The sequence below is a fragment of the Tachypleus tridentatus genome, chromosome 8, assembly GCF_004210375.1.
Source record: "Tachypleus tridentatus isolate NWPU-2018 chromosome 8, ASM421037v1, whole genome shotgun sequence".
NCBI classification, from domain to species: domain Eukaryota; kingdom Metazoa; phylum Arthropoda; class Merostomata; order Xiphosura; family Limulidae; genus Tachypleus; species Tachypleus tridentatus.
In genome coordinates, this window is record NC_134832.1 from 30166199 (window position 1) to 30182370 (window position 16172).

Here is a 16172-nt window from a genome sequence, read left to right on the forward strand (position 1 = left end):
ATGGTTTACTATAAAATATTTGAAAAGTTCTGTCAGACAGCTAATAGTTTTACAAAGGGAAAATCTTACCTATTGATCTATTAACTTTTTTTTTTCTCTTTGAGGAAGTTACTTCTTTTATGGATGAAGGAAAGGAGTGGATTTGATTTACTTACATTTTCAGGTAGTTTTGATTAATGTACAACTAAGAAGATTGGAAAAAAAATATTTGTCACAATATACAATAAGTTAATTAGATGGACCAAAGGTTAGTTGAGTACGTGGGAGGGAGAGATAAAAGTTCTTATTAATGGAGTTCAGTCTAACTGGATCAATGTCACAAGTTGTATGGCTTAGGAGTCTATTCGAACCATTGCTATTCATCAATCACTTAATGACATTAATAGATGCACAGTCAAGGCCCTAAAGATAACAAAAAAGTCGAAGGTCTTAGTGACTTAAAAAAAGTACTAAGATTTTATAAAAAAAAATACTTAAATGATTAGTTAGTTGTGTAAACACACTGTACCTCATTATAAGTGTAAATTTAAACAGAATGAAGATGTGAATCCACTTATATGTGAATAAGAAATACAATGCTGGTTTATCAGTTGATACAAGATTTAAGTCTTTCAAACACTGTTCTATTGCAAGCAGTAAATCTAATGGAATTGAAAGTTATTTGTGCAGAGGAAAGTTGCTATATCTCTAAAGAAGCCATGGTTTCATTATACAAGTCACTAACTGAAGCCTCATTTGGAGTTGTGCAGGTTTGTTCATGTTAGGAAAGCAACTGAATTGTTCAAAAAGGTTCAGAGAGGATAACTACTAGTATGCTTCCACAAACTAACAGGATATCACAAACAAGGCCTGAAATCTCATAACTCATATTCTCTTGGAAAAAAAAAAAAATGGGAAAGGGGTGATCTAATTGAAAAAATAAACTCAAAGTTATTAAGGAACATGATACAAATTAAACAAATTAAATCTGTGTGTGTGTAAAAACACATTTACAAATGTGAATGTAAAAGGAAGATCAAACAAAACTCTAACTGAAAACAACGATCTTTGATCACATCATTCTTTATATTATTCCAAATAAACACAAGGATAATACGATTTGATTATTACTATTTTAATAACAAATAACAATTATTTCTCCACTGTGTTACTAATACTATCATTAACTTTCATCTGGTTCAATCCTGTAATTCACATGTTCCAGAAACCTCATTTTCAATTCAGGTGTTGTAAGTATCATCCATGTTTAAAAATAGACAAAGTATTCCTAGAAAGCTAAGGGCACAATATGGGAAAGTGAATTACAAATACTTTCACAAGGTGAAAAGACAACAATGGTTTTAGTGCAAAAAGTACAGAAAGGCATGTTTGATTCCAAGATGAAATAGGAAAAATGTTTCAAATTCTAACCAGTCCTAATTATTTTTCTTGCTGTTCTGGTCAGGGCCAACTACCTGACATGACTTTTGAACCCTTATAAAGCCTCATTTAAGTCTTCATATGATTCTTTATACAAAGATCTAGAAAAATAAAGTTTACTTCACTGTCATCAGATTCCCATTGCAAACTTAAAAGTGAATAAGCTTTCACAAAATTAATGCTGGGAACATTTCTTGATAGATTTGTGAATTCTTCTACATATGTCAGTAATAAATAGTCAATAAATTTTGTTTGATATTTTCTTTACATATTCTTGATGGATCAATAGGTTATAAAGCTTTGATATTTATTTTCAAGTCTTTTTTTGGTTAACTTGTCAAAGGCACTTTCAAACTAATAGATTTAAATGGTTACATGAAAAGTTATACTGAATAAGCAGCAAAATAAATAAAGTATGGTTTTCATTGTTGATTATATATGTAATATTCTGTTGGTTAAACAAATATATATATTCAAATAACAGTTATACATGTTAGATATCTAAAGTTACAGGATATCTTTAAATTTTGGGCACAGTATATACTTTACTATTTTTACACATTTTAAAAAAGTCAGTCACATTAACTAAAAATATATTTTGTCGTCATTTGTAACATTAATATTCTTGCAGAATATATATTTCCAATAACTATTCTCAAATAATGTGAAAACTCACAGTTAAGGAAAGGTTAAAATTCAGTTCTAGTTAAAGGATTAACATTTAAAAAAAATTAAATCTAGTATTAAAACATTCTTTTCTACTTTAGGTTTTCTCAACTGATGTCTGTGTGTGTGTGTGTACACACACTTATGGGATCCAGAAATGCTTTGACTCTGAGAATAGAAAATTTAAAACCTAGCATTCAAACAGATGTGTGTGTGTACACGTATGTATATCTTCTAATTTGTAAGACTAGAAATACTGAAATAAAGGAATCAACCATACTTTATTCATGAACAATGAGCATCTATTATTTGTAATACTATTACTAACGGACTACAAAAGTTTTATAATTTTACTGCTTGTATTTTACTAAGACCAACAACACACTATATTATTGTAATTAACTCTAAAAAAAAATAATATAAAACCACGATTTTAGTTTTAATTACGATGTCACGAAGAAAACGTTTTAGAACTTCTTTATTAACCACTATAAGATTTAATAAAAACAATGTTTCGCTCAACCCGTCTGCCATATGTAACACGTTAAAAAGTCACGTTGTCAACACCGCTCCACACCTCGTACGAATAACAGCACTAAGCCTCTCACATGGTTGTGTCCTACCTGTACTCTTTTGGGCTGGTAAGTTTGAAGTTACGTGTTGCAAAGAGAACGCGAATAATCAAAATATTGCCACATGAATTTCATTTGTACAAACTACAATGAAAATATGTATTTAGTACAAACCCTTACCCGTAAATTACTGGAAGAATCAGGCGCCCGACGATCCCGAACAAAAGAAGATTCAGCTCTTTTAGATAATTCTCCATTTTCCGGCACTTCATCCCCGCTCGCATTCGCCATTTTAAGCAACAGGTCAATCACACACTGCGTAAATCCCCAACCAGGATCTTCTAGAAACAGTTTTCAAAATAGTCTAGTAGAGGCGGAAACTCCAAAGTAATACAAGTAGGAGATTGCACAAGCGAAAATAAGATGTGACGTTGTGGCAGTTTGTTGAACCGGAAAACACTTAATTAAAAACCTTTCCATTTCAATTTGTCTGACTAAACAAAAATTCACTAGAATTATTTTCTATTTAGTATTTACTAAATTTGTGTTATTTTACCAACATTATAGATTATGGTTTGAATTTCGTTTTTAAATTTATATTTTCAAAATTTTTGTTTAGCGACTATTGTCTTAAACGATTTTTAGTGTTATAATTTAGCTTTTTGCAAGACAGAGCTTCCAATCATAATAGTCATGCAACACCTAAAATGTTTAAGAATGTTGTCACTCGAGAAACTTCCAAGTAACACGAAGAAATAAGAGTGGGATATAAATACGAGAATCCGTAAACAGATAGTAAGTATTCAATGAATTTACGAGTTCTGTGTCAGAAATGATATTCAATAAGATTTATTTATTAGAAAATAAATATATTTATATGTGAGTTTAATGTACTTACCATTTACCAAGAAATTTCTGTTAAAATATTTTGTAACTTATATTATCAATATTATAATTTAGTTATTTTCTAGAGGGGAGCTGCTCAGGATGATAATGTAATAACCCAAAAACTTTAATATGTAGAGTAGAGGGTACATTATTTATAAATACAAGTTATCCATTAGTGCATTTATAGACAACTCGATGGTTTTACGAGTTTAGTGTCAGAATTTTTTTCCCACAGTTCACTTTTAGAAGCGAGATTATCGAGTATATTTTGTTACTTGAAGGACTAGTAAGGAAATCTTGAAAGTGAGTTAGGCGTACTTACCATTAGTCTTGAAATTCTGACACTAAAAGTACCTGCAACTGCGGGAAAGTTTGTTTTTTGCAGTTTAAGCACAAAGCTACAGCTCTCTTTATTCTTCCCACTACGGATATCGAAACCAAGTTTCTAGCGTTATAAATTCGCAGACAAATTGTTGTGTCACGGGGGAGGGGCAATTGCGGGGAGGAAATCGTGCAAAAAAAGTCTTAATTAATGTAGACAGTGGTGTGGTTTTATTGGAAAAACTGGCCGTCAGTCATCAGTAATATGACAAAAAACATAGGGAGTGGATGTTGTTTGGCTCTAGGTTGAGGTTAATCTTTGACTATAGCATTCCTGCGTGAATTCAGAAGCAGAATGCTGTGATGCATACTTATATTTATCAGTATCCCAATCTGTGTTGTCCTTAGCAATGCAGATGGTTTTGGAGTATTTTCAGTATACCTTGTCAGCTGTAAAGGCTATCCAGTGCATCAAGAATCTAATTCAGGGTTAACATCTTGTAGCTCAAGAGCTGCATGTGGCTCTTTAAAATGATTTGTACAACTCCTGGACGATCTGTTGTGTCTACCAAAGGGAAACAAACCCCTAATTTTAGCATTATAAATACGAAGACTTACTGCTGTTCCACTGTCTTTAAAAATGTTTTGACCTCACAAAAATCACAAAAATGTCTCTTCTTCTTTAAAGGATTGCCAACCCCTGATCTAATTGACATTTCACCTTTTTCTTCCATACTTCATAGCAATGCCTATGTTAGTTAGATAGAGCAAGAAAGGTCTGATAGAGACCACCCGAGAATGTTTAGGAATATACAGGCTATTTCTGCCATCCTGTGTTCTTACATGCATAAAGTGACCAAAGATATTATGCCACAATATCTTGAAATCCCCTAGTCATCCATAAACTTTTCAGTTGTAAAGATTAGTCTAGAGTGCACACATATTTCTTACTGTGAATGGTAAAAAAATTTATGTGAAACCACCTGTCTTTTTCCTTGGTAGTATCCACCATCCACTGCCAAATCTTGGACTACTCTTTTTCCCAATGAATAGTAGGATTGACTATCACATTATAATGCCCCCATGGTTGAAAGGGCAAGCACGTTTGGTGTAACAGGGATTCAAACCTGCAACCTGTAGATTGTAAGTTGGGCATCCTAACCACCTGCCATGCTGGGCTTTTAGCTAATGCACCAAAATGCTTATTAATAACTCAGTCTACAGTATTCTGATATACTGATATTTGCCAGACAGTGAAAACAATTTAAAATGCATATTACAGAAATGTTATATACAGAATAATTTCAAATCCAAACAGCAAACTGAAACAAACATTATTGTAAAATAAAATAAACCTCTGTTCATAAAAATAAAATGTAAGTTTGGACCTATTGGCCAACTTATATTTTACATGAATTTTAAATTGTCTTCTGGGAAAGAGAGCAGGTTAACAAACAAATTGGTCACAAAGGACAAATGGAGATTCATGCAGGTTCATTCACACCTGTACAAAATAAGAATCAGGGAAAGAATTATGAAACACTGCAATATTATGTCAGATCAAGATCCTAGTATGGTGCATATTCCAGAAACATTAGATTATTCAAGTCAATGATCAATCTCCTTTTTATTATTGAAGAAATGCTTTGGAAAAGCTTGCCTGTAATAGTAACTTAATTGATAACAAAGAGTTGAAACATACTGCAAAATATCATTCAAAAAACCATTTGGAAAAATTGGTCTTTGTTTGTTTTAAACTATTTCTGCTAGCTTGTGTGTGTAATATAATGCAACTAGCTTAATATCAGTTTCATTAATTTCTCCCATGTAATATGATACAACCGTATAATGAAATGTTAAGTATATGTGTAAGTAGGAAATGTTTGCTGTGCTATTAGTTTATATATATATATATTTAATTTTTTAATCAATGTCAATGAATGTGAGATTATCTTACATAAACTATGTTGACCTTGTGTGGCAATAAATTTCCTAGCAACATGGCCTAGGTATCTTCAAAGATGTAACACAGAAACAAAATATTTTACATATATTCAGACCTATAACAGCACAGTGCTAAACATTGTGATATTTAGGTAGTCAAGAGCATTCACAAAATGCAGGTTGAGGACACCTAAATAAAAGATAATTTAAACTCTAATACCAAAGAAAAAGCAGTTAACAAACTACTTTATGTGGCTATTGAGATGAATGGCAAAAACATGACAATAAAAAGTCAAGAGAGAGAATTCTGGAGATAAACCCATAAGTCATTAGATTACACATTTCAACCAAAAGTCTGCATTCAATGGTAAACCAGTTTGTACAGACTTCTGTGTCACCTATTTGAATAAGTTTGGTTTTTTGAGAATCCCTACATCAATACATACATGCCAGCTTAAGAATGAATAATAAAGAGTGCATTATGTGAAATAACCACAAAAATTCTATTCACTATATGCCCTATCTCTCCCTCACAGATGTGATGCATCAACTGAAGTCACCTTAACTATCATTATATGTATCTTTTCACATGAAAGGTTTGGAAATGAAACAGAAAACGACCATAAAGTACAACAAAATATTTCATATTGATTAAGGTTCTATAAAACAAAACAAATCACATTAACACAAATTTTATTAAAAATGAACTAAAACAAGTGATACATAACAAGACAATACATGTTTTTCTATAGGAAATTCAAATAAGTGATTATGTATCACATTTTTAGAATAGCAACTAAGTGAAATATTATTTCTGTTTTTAGTTGAATACAAAAGGAACATCATATGCTATTTAATTTGTTTCTATATATAACTAATTTGGACTATCTCACCTTTAATTAACATGCTACATGGATAACAAATCAATCCTTCCACACCCACCCTTGGGAAAAGTAAATAATTAAACCCATTTTTTATTTTTCAAGAAATCATCAATTCATTTCTTAAGGTTTTGTAAAGTGTCAGTCTTCACTACTAATGACTACCCTGCTTAGTTAGAAAAATTCTTAACTGGATCCTAGACTGTCTTTTTCAAGTCTTAAACTCATGTCTTCTTGCCTCGTTGTCTTCAGAATTCATCACAAAGAAATCAGATACCTTTATTTTACTGATCTCCTGGATATTCTAAGGAACTTCAATAAAATAACCTCTTATCTTTCTTTCCTCAAGGGAAAGTAGGTTAAGAGACACTAACCTAGCACTGTAAGATAATGCTTTAATCTACAGAATTATTCTAGTAGTCCTCTATTATAGTTATCTCTCTTTTACTTGTACTTAATAATGTTTCTATATCTACAAGTATTCCCTAAAATACTATTGGCTTTACTTGCTACTTACTAACAATTAACAAATCACTGTCTCAAAGTCTTAAGAGACTTATCCACTAATATACTAAGACAAATTTCTTTAGTTATGCTGTTGAGTGTTCTCGTCTATTTAAAACATTAGATCCAAATAACTGTAACCCAAATACATAACCTTACACTTACTATAATTACGAGTAATTGGTGGAACATTTATACTGCTCAACTTACTGACTGACCCTATAGTCATTCTCTAATATCCTAACATAATTAATACTGTTAGGAATACCCAAGAGCTTAATGTCATCAATAAACTTTACTAACTTAATATTTATGTTGCTATCAATATTGCTAACGTAAATAAGAAAAAAGCACAGGCCCACATATAGACCCTCTGAGATGCTTCATTATAGTAACAAGGGACCTGTTGGACTGAACTCTATAAATAACAATGTTGAACTTTGTTTCATTCTGTAATCCTACAATCAACTAGTTTTTCCATGGTTCATACAGATGTAATGTTCTTAGGTAATCTTATGTACAGAACTTTATCAAAACCATTTTAAATATTTATGTATGTCAAGTCCACACTTTTCTCAATGTCCAAGCAACAAGTTATGTAATATCTTCAAGAAAAGAGTTAAAAAATTACAAAGAAAATATTTCCCATTGTAACCTTCTTTTATAATATCACATTTCACTAAATGATTCTCCATAGCTTCTTTTATAAGACTCCCTAGAATTTTCCCATTAGAGAAATAAGACCAACTGGACTAGAAATTCCAAGGAAACTATTTTGATCCCCTTTCAAAAATAGGGTTAAAATTATCAATTTTCCAATAGAAAACTGGCCACTATCTGTTGAACTATCCAAAATTAAATAGAGATGCTTAGACATTTGGTATGTAATCTCCTTTATAACCCTTGAAAAAAACCATTGCCATCATAATCCTCATTTATAGCCCCAATGTTCATTTAAAAATATATATATCTTTAATATAATTAAAAATATTCTGGCTGTTCGTTCTAACATCAGTAACCAACTGTTTTGTGTTTCCTAATTCATTTTTAACCAAATCCCTAGCTTTTCTGTAGGTTCTTTCAATCTTCCATTTTATCTATTAAATTTAACTTAAGTTTATAGCATATATCCCTCTAATTTTTCTATGTTATGTCCTTAGTATGCCAATTAGGTTTGCAATATGTATAAATATAATACATTAAAGTAACAAGTACTCTTAGGAAACAATTACTTGATTTTGTGACTGATTTAGTTTTTATATTAACAAAAAGGTCAAAAGTCAGGACCTTTATGGTTTAAGCAAGAAGATAGTATAAAATGTTGGAAAAAATATCACAATAAATTAATCTAAAGAATGTTGGTTTTGCTAAAGTGATAAATGTGAAAAAATAAGAGAATTTATATATATTTTATCATCTCAGTATCTGTCATTTTGAAAGAAAAAATCTACAGAAGAGCAAATTTTCTTAATAAATCATATGTAATGGATACAAGATATTTAAAGGAGTTTAAGGATAATTAGGTAAATATTTGAATGATAAGGTTTGGCTTTGAGGAGTTTTTGTTGTTGTTGATTGGTTAGCCAAGATGGACAACATGTAATAGATCCTTTTTTTTCCCTACATCTAATGCTTTGTTATAATATTTTATCTTTTAATCAAGTTATTTAATCTAATATAAAGTAACATCTGAAAAAAAACAATTCATAAATGTACACTGGGATATATATACATATGTAAAAAACAACAACTCATGTATGCTTAAAACATCTTAAAATCATTGGTTCTATAATAAAGGAACCATTGTTTATGAAACATGAAATAATATTAAAATTTTAATACTATTTTAATCTGTATCATTTGTTTCAAATGATGTGAATAGCTTGTTTTACAATTTGTCTTTAATAATTCTTCAAACACAAGGTTTCTTATTTGTGAACTAGTCAACATTTTTTCCTTATTTATGGTATGATTTGTGCATTTAAATTTCTCAGTTAATGCCAATTTTTCAACAACATTTTATTAGTTTAACTAGCAGATACCTGTTGAATATAGATATGGGTAAAACTTATAATGACTTTCCATATTTCTACAAATTGCACAAAAGAAAATAACTTAACTTTTGAAGCATTTAATATACAAAGTAAATTATTTTTAATAGTTTCATAAATACATCAAGCATTTATAAAACAGGTTGCCTTAACTTCCACAGAAAAAATAAGTGCAATAAACATATAACTTAAAGCAACTACATGTGTGATAAGGTACAAGTATGCACAAATGTTACCATAACTTCAGAAATTAATAAAATAGAATTATTTCCTTATATATGTTGACATTTCTTTACATCTACAGAATGTTACCCATAAAATCTATTTAATATTTTAAGTTCATTAATAAGGTTTTTACCTCTGAATAAACATCAAATAAATTAGTTTTAAAGACATGTTTAAAGATTTAGCCAGTCAATGGATATGTAGTTCTTTTTGTATACTCATTACATTTTAATAAGGAAGTACAATCTAAGATATGATTTACTGTCTATATGTATTCCACACCTAGGCAACATGAAACTAAAATGTTTTCATCTGTTTTATTTTTATATATTATTCTAAACAATTAATAACAATAGTTTCAGCTAATCATTATTTCCTGTAGGAAAGAATAAAATAGAGGCTACAGACCTTCACTGGATCTACATTTTGTTTCTATAAGCAGATTCTCATTTTCTTTAGCTAAGTACAAAATTTCAGTGTTTTTGCGATATGAATGTTTTATCACGTTTCCAAGTATTTATTCCAAGAAAACCTTCTGCCTAGTAAAAAACAAGAACAGAATGTGTAGAAAATATCCTATTTTTTACATTTGTAAGTTTTTAACAATATCCTCTGTTTGATTGGTATATTGACTTTACAATGTAAATAAAACTTTATTTTATTTCTATAATAATCTAAGATTTACAGATTTTATCACTTATCATAGTGGTTCTCAATCAATGGTCCATAGCTTTTCTTGAGGTGGGCTTTGGAAAAGTTGCCTACTTAAAGAAAGAAAGTGGCAGTATTGCATATAAATCCAATAACTGTGGTTGACTGAGATAAAAAAAAATTGTGATGGTCCATGAACAAAAAAGTTTGAGATCCAATGATTTGGTACAAAGTATATTTAGTTGTTTAATCAACAAGGCATAATTTTTCCCAATAGTAAATTAAATAAATATAGCTTTAACCTTCTTACTACAAAGATATCAAACAGATATATATGGCCAACACGGTTTATCTATGCCTAATGATCAAATTTAATTAATTAAAAAGCTAGTATGAATCAGGCTTAAGAGAATATGTCTTGTGTTTAAGATGTCACACATACTTTGTGGCAGTTATAAAAATGGCATAGCCATTTCTTTGATGTTAAAAGTTATTTTCAATATTCTCTATGTGATTCTCAAATGTTTAAGAAAAAGTCACTAAAAATATGTGAAACACGATCATAGGAAAATTTTAATGTTTCAATGTTACGCCAGTTAACATGCTCCATATATATCCTTTTCATTTCTTTTTTCTTTTCTTTTTCCCTTTTCCTTTACCCTTCCTTCGAGTACCAGCCCAAGGGAATCCTCTGACCGTCAGGAAATCAGCAACATTATGACATGTATAATAGGCATTTTCCATAGCATCTGTACTGAAGATATCCACCTGCATTACAGTCCTGATATATTTAAATAATATTTATATGAGTAATTTGTCTTCTCTGTTGTTGTTTTCATAATGCTTTTGTAACATGTAATGAATATTAATCTGTTTATGGAAATATAGTAAGTAATCAAAACCAAGCATTCATTAACTTTACTACTTTTATCCTTTATCTATTTTATGTCTTACAGAAGAAAAAAATTGTGTTCTCTTCCAGTAATTTTTATAACCACTTTAGCTTTCAAACTATGTGACCAGACATTAACACTATAGTTCTACATTCTTTTCACATCAGGCACCCTTTTTTTAGTAAGTTTTCTTTTTATAAGTAGTACAATTATGGTAGTCTAGTTCAAATAGATACTGTTATCAAAAAAAAAATTGTTGAGCTTGAGTCGTAAAAAAACCCACAAAATTATCACTTACGATAAATGTTAACACTTTTTACTACCATTTATGAACTACATAATATGTATTTCTTCATTCACTTTAATTATGTTTTCATACTTAACAGTCCAGATAAAGCTAGCTTTTAATTACAAAATTCAGTTAACCCACAACTTTAAATTTATTTAGTTGATTTTCTTAAAAGTCATTTGTATTTTACAATTTAATACAGTGATAAAGGATGTGACAAAAATGAATAAGATCTTAAAACTGATTGTGCTCACAATATCTCTAGAACAATAACTTTATTTGAGAATATGCTAGACTATTTTTCTGTCAATAATTTAATGGCACAAAGTAACACATATATCACTTATTTTAATAACAGCACATATGACACATACTTGTTTTACATATCTGTGTCTCTTGCATGGTAAAAACCTCCATTTTTAGAGAACCATATAGATTCAATTCTTATGGTAAATGGTAATTTATGGCCCCTATATTTTAAGTTTTTCAAAATTTTAACATGTATAAATCTTTTGTGATGATATTATGTAATTTCCTTCACTTAGCAAATGGAGATTTGTGACATAACATATTGATAATAGAATACTGGTTGATAACAGCTTGGTATAATTCTCAGTTGAGTACAAAATATTCTGTAAAACATGACTGAGTGTAAATATGACTGGTATACAATTAGGTAATAAAAAAAATTAAATCCTCCCATATGAAATAAATAATAATTTGGCTCTTTTTTGCACAACCTAAACTAATCTGCCTATAAAATTGAGTACACAATATTCTGTTAAGAGTAACATTTTCAATTGTAAGTCATGCAAGCTTTATGGCAAAATAAACTCATAATAGCATTTTGTTAATTTTAACAAAATCCTATTAGTACTAGTTGGAAACAGAACATTTGGAAGATGGATAAACATTTAAAATAATTCAACTTTCATGGACTTTCTGGACCTTACTTGTTTGATGTAACTGATTTTCTTCCTTTTCCTTTCTTACCACCAGGACTTTTACTCCTTGTTCGTCCTTTGCCTGATGAAGAATTTTTGCTTTCCAATTTCTTCCCATCCACTTTAGCTTTGGGTCCTTTCTAAAGTTGTGATGATTTTATTTCAAATATTGTATAGTTGCATTTTTTAAGAAAAGCAATTAAGCTCAAACTTCAAGGACAAATTAAACTGTTATTAGTCAAAACTTGTATATAAAACAGTTAAGACAAAAACTTTCTGTATAAATACATGCTCAGTTTTACTAGCTAAAAGCTAGCTGTTTTTTGATTAAGTTTTGTATATACACTTGTAAATTAGCAACATGCTTACTTGCTTTATGTATAGACATGGAATGTCTAAAGACTTACCCAACTAAAATCCAATGTTTGATTCTCCATGATCAACCATTGCGTACCTAAAGGACTTATAACACTAAAAGTCAGGCTTCATTTACCTGTGGTAGTCAGAAAACAGATAGTCAGTCCACTGATAAGTTTGTACTAAAAATAACTTTTTTCTACCAACAGCTAATCTGAGAGCTTATAACCCTAAAAACTTAGTTTCAATACCTGCTGTCAACAAAGTACAGGTATATATTTTAAAGCTTTGTGCTCATGGTCAGCAGCAAAGAGGGGTGCTTGCTAAGTCTGAAGGTGCCTCTGAATAAATCTTAGCCTCCCTTGTATCCCATACACCCAACAGAAAGTGTTTATTGTTAAAGCTTGGTTACATTTTTAAGAACTACAGTATGAGTGCCCAGAACGTGTAGGGTGCAGCAATCTCAATTTTTTGGTTTAACCAAGTGTTTCTGAACCTTTTCAATACCAGTAACTATTACACTAAATCATTAAAATATTGCTAATCACTAAAATGCAAATATGAATCATTATGATTTATATAATAACATTCTGTCTTTTGGGTTTGTGTGTTTGTAGTTGTCCACAAACTGCAAGGTGCCTATAAGTAGCATCATCCGATGGACTGGCAGTTGAAAAGGAATGGTATATCAAACCATAACCTCACCACAAAAAGGCTAGTACCATACACGTTTGTTCTTAATAACAAACAAAATTTTTACTTATATTTACATAAAAGTTGTACAACATTAATTTTTAAAGTAATCAAGACTTACCATTGTCACTGCTGGCTTGCTGATGCTATCACATAGTTTAAGTGATAGTGCAAAGTAGTTTCTAGTCCAACAGCTGTTTATGTCACAATATCAGAATTTTGTACAGGGCAGTATATGCATTTATTTATTTGGTTCAACTTTATAACATGAAGTTCCCATGTATGTATCATGTCCTACAAAAAAGTACAATATTATTAACAGTTGTCTTACATTGCTATGATTCAAAACATGAAATAAAGACCTTAACTTGAGGCTTATCCAAGGCCAGAGCCAGGCTGAGGTAGAGGAGGCATTTGCCTCTTTTCTTTTTCCCAAAAACTGGGCAGCTCTCATAAGAAAAACTTTTAACACTGTAAAAACAAACAAAATTTCGTCAATAGGAAGGCAACTGCAATCCATCAACAAAAGGGAACCAATTAGTTCTTTTTATTGCTTTGTACATTATGTATTATTTAAAAACAGAAAAGGGATTTCCAATCTGCTAAAACTGGGGCTCCAATCACTTTAATTGCTCTGCACATTATGATTATTTAAAAATTGGCATGTATATAGCCCCAGTTCCATAGAGACAACTTCTCAAACCTCTCACTTTATACCTTAATATCAAATTCTAAATGATGGAAGTGTCCAATTCACCTACACTCCACTGTAATTATTTTTTTCTGCGAAAAGGGGACTTTTATGTAGTTTGCCTCCTCGCCTTTTCAGTGCTGAATACGGCCCCACTACTTACAGGTTATACTGGCCATAGGCCCCATAATGTTAACAGTAACACTGCCCTAAACATAAAATTACACACAGCAACGAGATTACATACACATGTAATATTATTAATTCATATACAGCCCGAGTTCATACTTAGTATTTGTTAATATTGCCACTGTACTTCTACTACTTATATTATTACCAGTGTTAGTAAAAACCAATCGATTGACAATGATCGAGTAAGCTGTCAGGGTAATAAAAAAAACCATCAGGGTTACAATAACAAAACTACGCTCTGCAGTACTGGATCTAACGGATGAAACAAAATAGAATCATTTATATAATTATGCATTACGTCTTATTTTAGTAATAACAAATTATATATACAATAAAACATTTTGCCCTTAGTTTAATACGATGTAAACTAAGGTATAACCCAGAGCTATATTTTTCAAATTCAATAATAAACTAATATTTAAAATGTTGTCATGGTAACCTGTTTGTCCTCTTCGTCAGTCTATAACGCTAAAATCAGGGGTTCGATTCCTCTCGGTGGACATAGCAGATAGCCCGATGTGGCTTTACTAAAAAAAACACCCACACTCGCTTTTCGTCAGTCGACAATCTTAAACTATACGTGAAATTAAAAAAAAAAAAGATTAAATTGTATTTGATTTGTATATATACTGTGTATTTATTAAAGACTAAGCAAACACATACTTGTAGTGACTAACATATGTTGACTTTTAAGTGTTTTATCTGTTTCATATGATCTATAAAAGGTGAAATGTGAAAAAGTTAAATCATTGTAATTGTAGGCTTTATATTACATCTCACACAATTTGTCAAGTCCTTCTGTTCTTAAACTGATACAGATGCAATTTTTAATCCTATTGTTAATGCGTCCAAATTTTTATTTATAAAGGGATCTAAAGAATAAGCGTAAACGTTAATTTAGATTTTTGCTATAGGGAGCTCGCCCTATAAATGGTGTAAATATTCTAGTAATTTCGGACAACATCTAAAGACAAGGCTATTTTATTTACAAATACAAATACAAATCAGTTGGTAATAAGTAATGAGAAATAAATGAGAAGCTAATGGAAATTCAGTGAGTATTTCAGTTCAATTTTAAATAGTGAAAGTAAATGCGTCTATTCAGTCACGCGATCGATTAGCAAGGAAATTCTATGAGTAAGCTTATTTGTGAGGTAGACCTAATTACAATGAGCCTCGTGCTTTCCGTAAAAAAGTTATGTGTGCTCTTGGGCCTACATCTTTTATCAAAAGTGAAAGTAGCATGTTTTGTTTATTTGTAATTAAGCAGAAAGCTACACAATGGACTGTCTGTGGTTTGTTTGCGGCAGGTATCGAAATCCGTTTTTAGTGGTGTGAGTCCGCAGACTGTGCCACTGGGAGGAGAAAGTAACATCTAGCAAACGTTATTGAAGAAATCAACAAATTCATTATTGTTATGTGAACTAACGCAGTATCATTTTTACTAAATAATGCAAAAGAACCGTCATAGGTTTTTTTTGTAGTTGAGCGAAATACTACACCAAAGCCTGTCTATGCTCTGCTCACCACGGGTATCGAAGCCCGGTTTATAGCGTTGTAAGTTCGCAGACATTCCATTGTGCTACTGCGGGAGAGGGGGCAGAACTGCCCAAGGATAGAATACGTTATCACAGTATTATTCATTTAATGATATTGAATTACAAGTTTTAATTTTCATTTTGCACATTCCCTTGTTTATTTCCATTTTGGGTTTTGTTAAGCAGAAAGCCATAAAAGGAAATATTTGAACTCGGATCATACAGATATCGAAACATGATTTTCAGCGTCGTAAATCCGCAGACTTGGTGTTGAGCCATTACAGGGAATTCTGCCAAGATTATGTGTATTTGTTTTTCTTTTTTGAATTGCATATTCGTCGTTTTCCAAGCCTGTGATTAGGAAATAAATCTGAACAATTCCTTTTTTTACTAATTATGAAAGAGTGAGATAAGAAAGCAACACTGCAAAACCATTAGTGTTTAACAGCACAA

General features: G+C 30.7%; 2 protein-coding genes and 1 long non-coding RNA gene across 11 annotated transcripts in view; 1 reads left to right on the forward strand and 2 right to left on the reverse strand.

The window, feature by feature from the left end:
* Window positions 1-3189, reverse strand: part of LOC143222076 (adenosylhomocysteinase-like 1) — a 123162-nt gene extending 119973 nt beyond the window's left edge. For 2 of the 3 annotated variants that reach the window (XM_076447950.1, XM_076447952.1), the window contains exon 1: window positions 2838-3189. In XM_076447950.1, the coding sequence (XP_076304065.1) occupies window positions 2838-2948 (111 nt within the window). In that variant the 5' untranslated portion in view covers window positions 2949-3189. The remainder of the gene's footprint in view (window positions 1-2837) is intronic. The other variant, XM_076447956.1, reaches the window with a different exon arrangement.
* Window positions 3190-3221: 32 nt separating this feature from the next.
* Window positions 3222-11023, forward strand: LOC143222082 (uncharacterized). Its single transcript, XR_013011997.1, has 2 exons — window positions 3222-3452; window positions 10800-11023. It is a non-coding gene; the product is annotated as an uncharacterized LOC143222082 (long non-coding RNA).
* Window positions 6487-14864, reverse strand: LOC143222080 (small lysine-rich protein 1). 7 transcript variants are annotated; one of them, XM_076447970.1, is made up of 5 exons: window positions 14621-14864; window positions 13420-13592; window positions 12656-12741; window positions 12258-12388; window positions 6487-10903 (listed from the first exon to the last, which is right to left on the reverse strand). In XM_076447970.1, exons 3-5 carry the CDS (start codon window positions 12683-12685, stop codon window positions 10744-10746), a joined length of 321 nt encoding a protein of 106 aa, XP_076304085.1. In that variant the 5' UTR covers window positions 12686-12741; window positions 13420-13592; window positions 14621-14864; the 3' UTR covers window positions 6487-10743. The 7 variants fall into 7 exon arrangements, with proteins under 7 accessions (XP_076304085.1, XP_076304084.1, XP_076304086.1 ...); XM_076447969.1 differs by lacking the exon at window positions 14621-14864 and adding an exon at window positions 14327-14580; XM_076447971.1 differs by lacking the exon at window positions 14621-14864 and adding an exon at window positions 14278-14580.
* Window positions 14865-16172: the final 1308 nt, after the last annotated feature.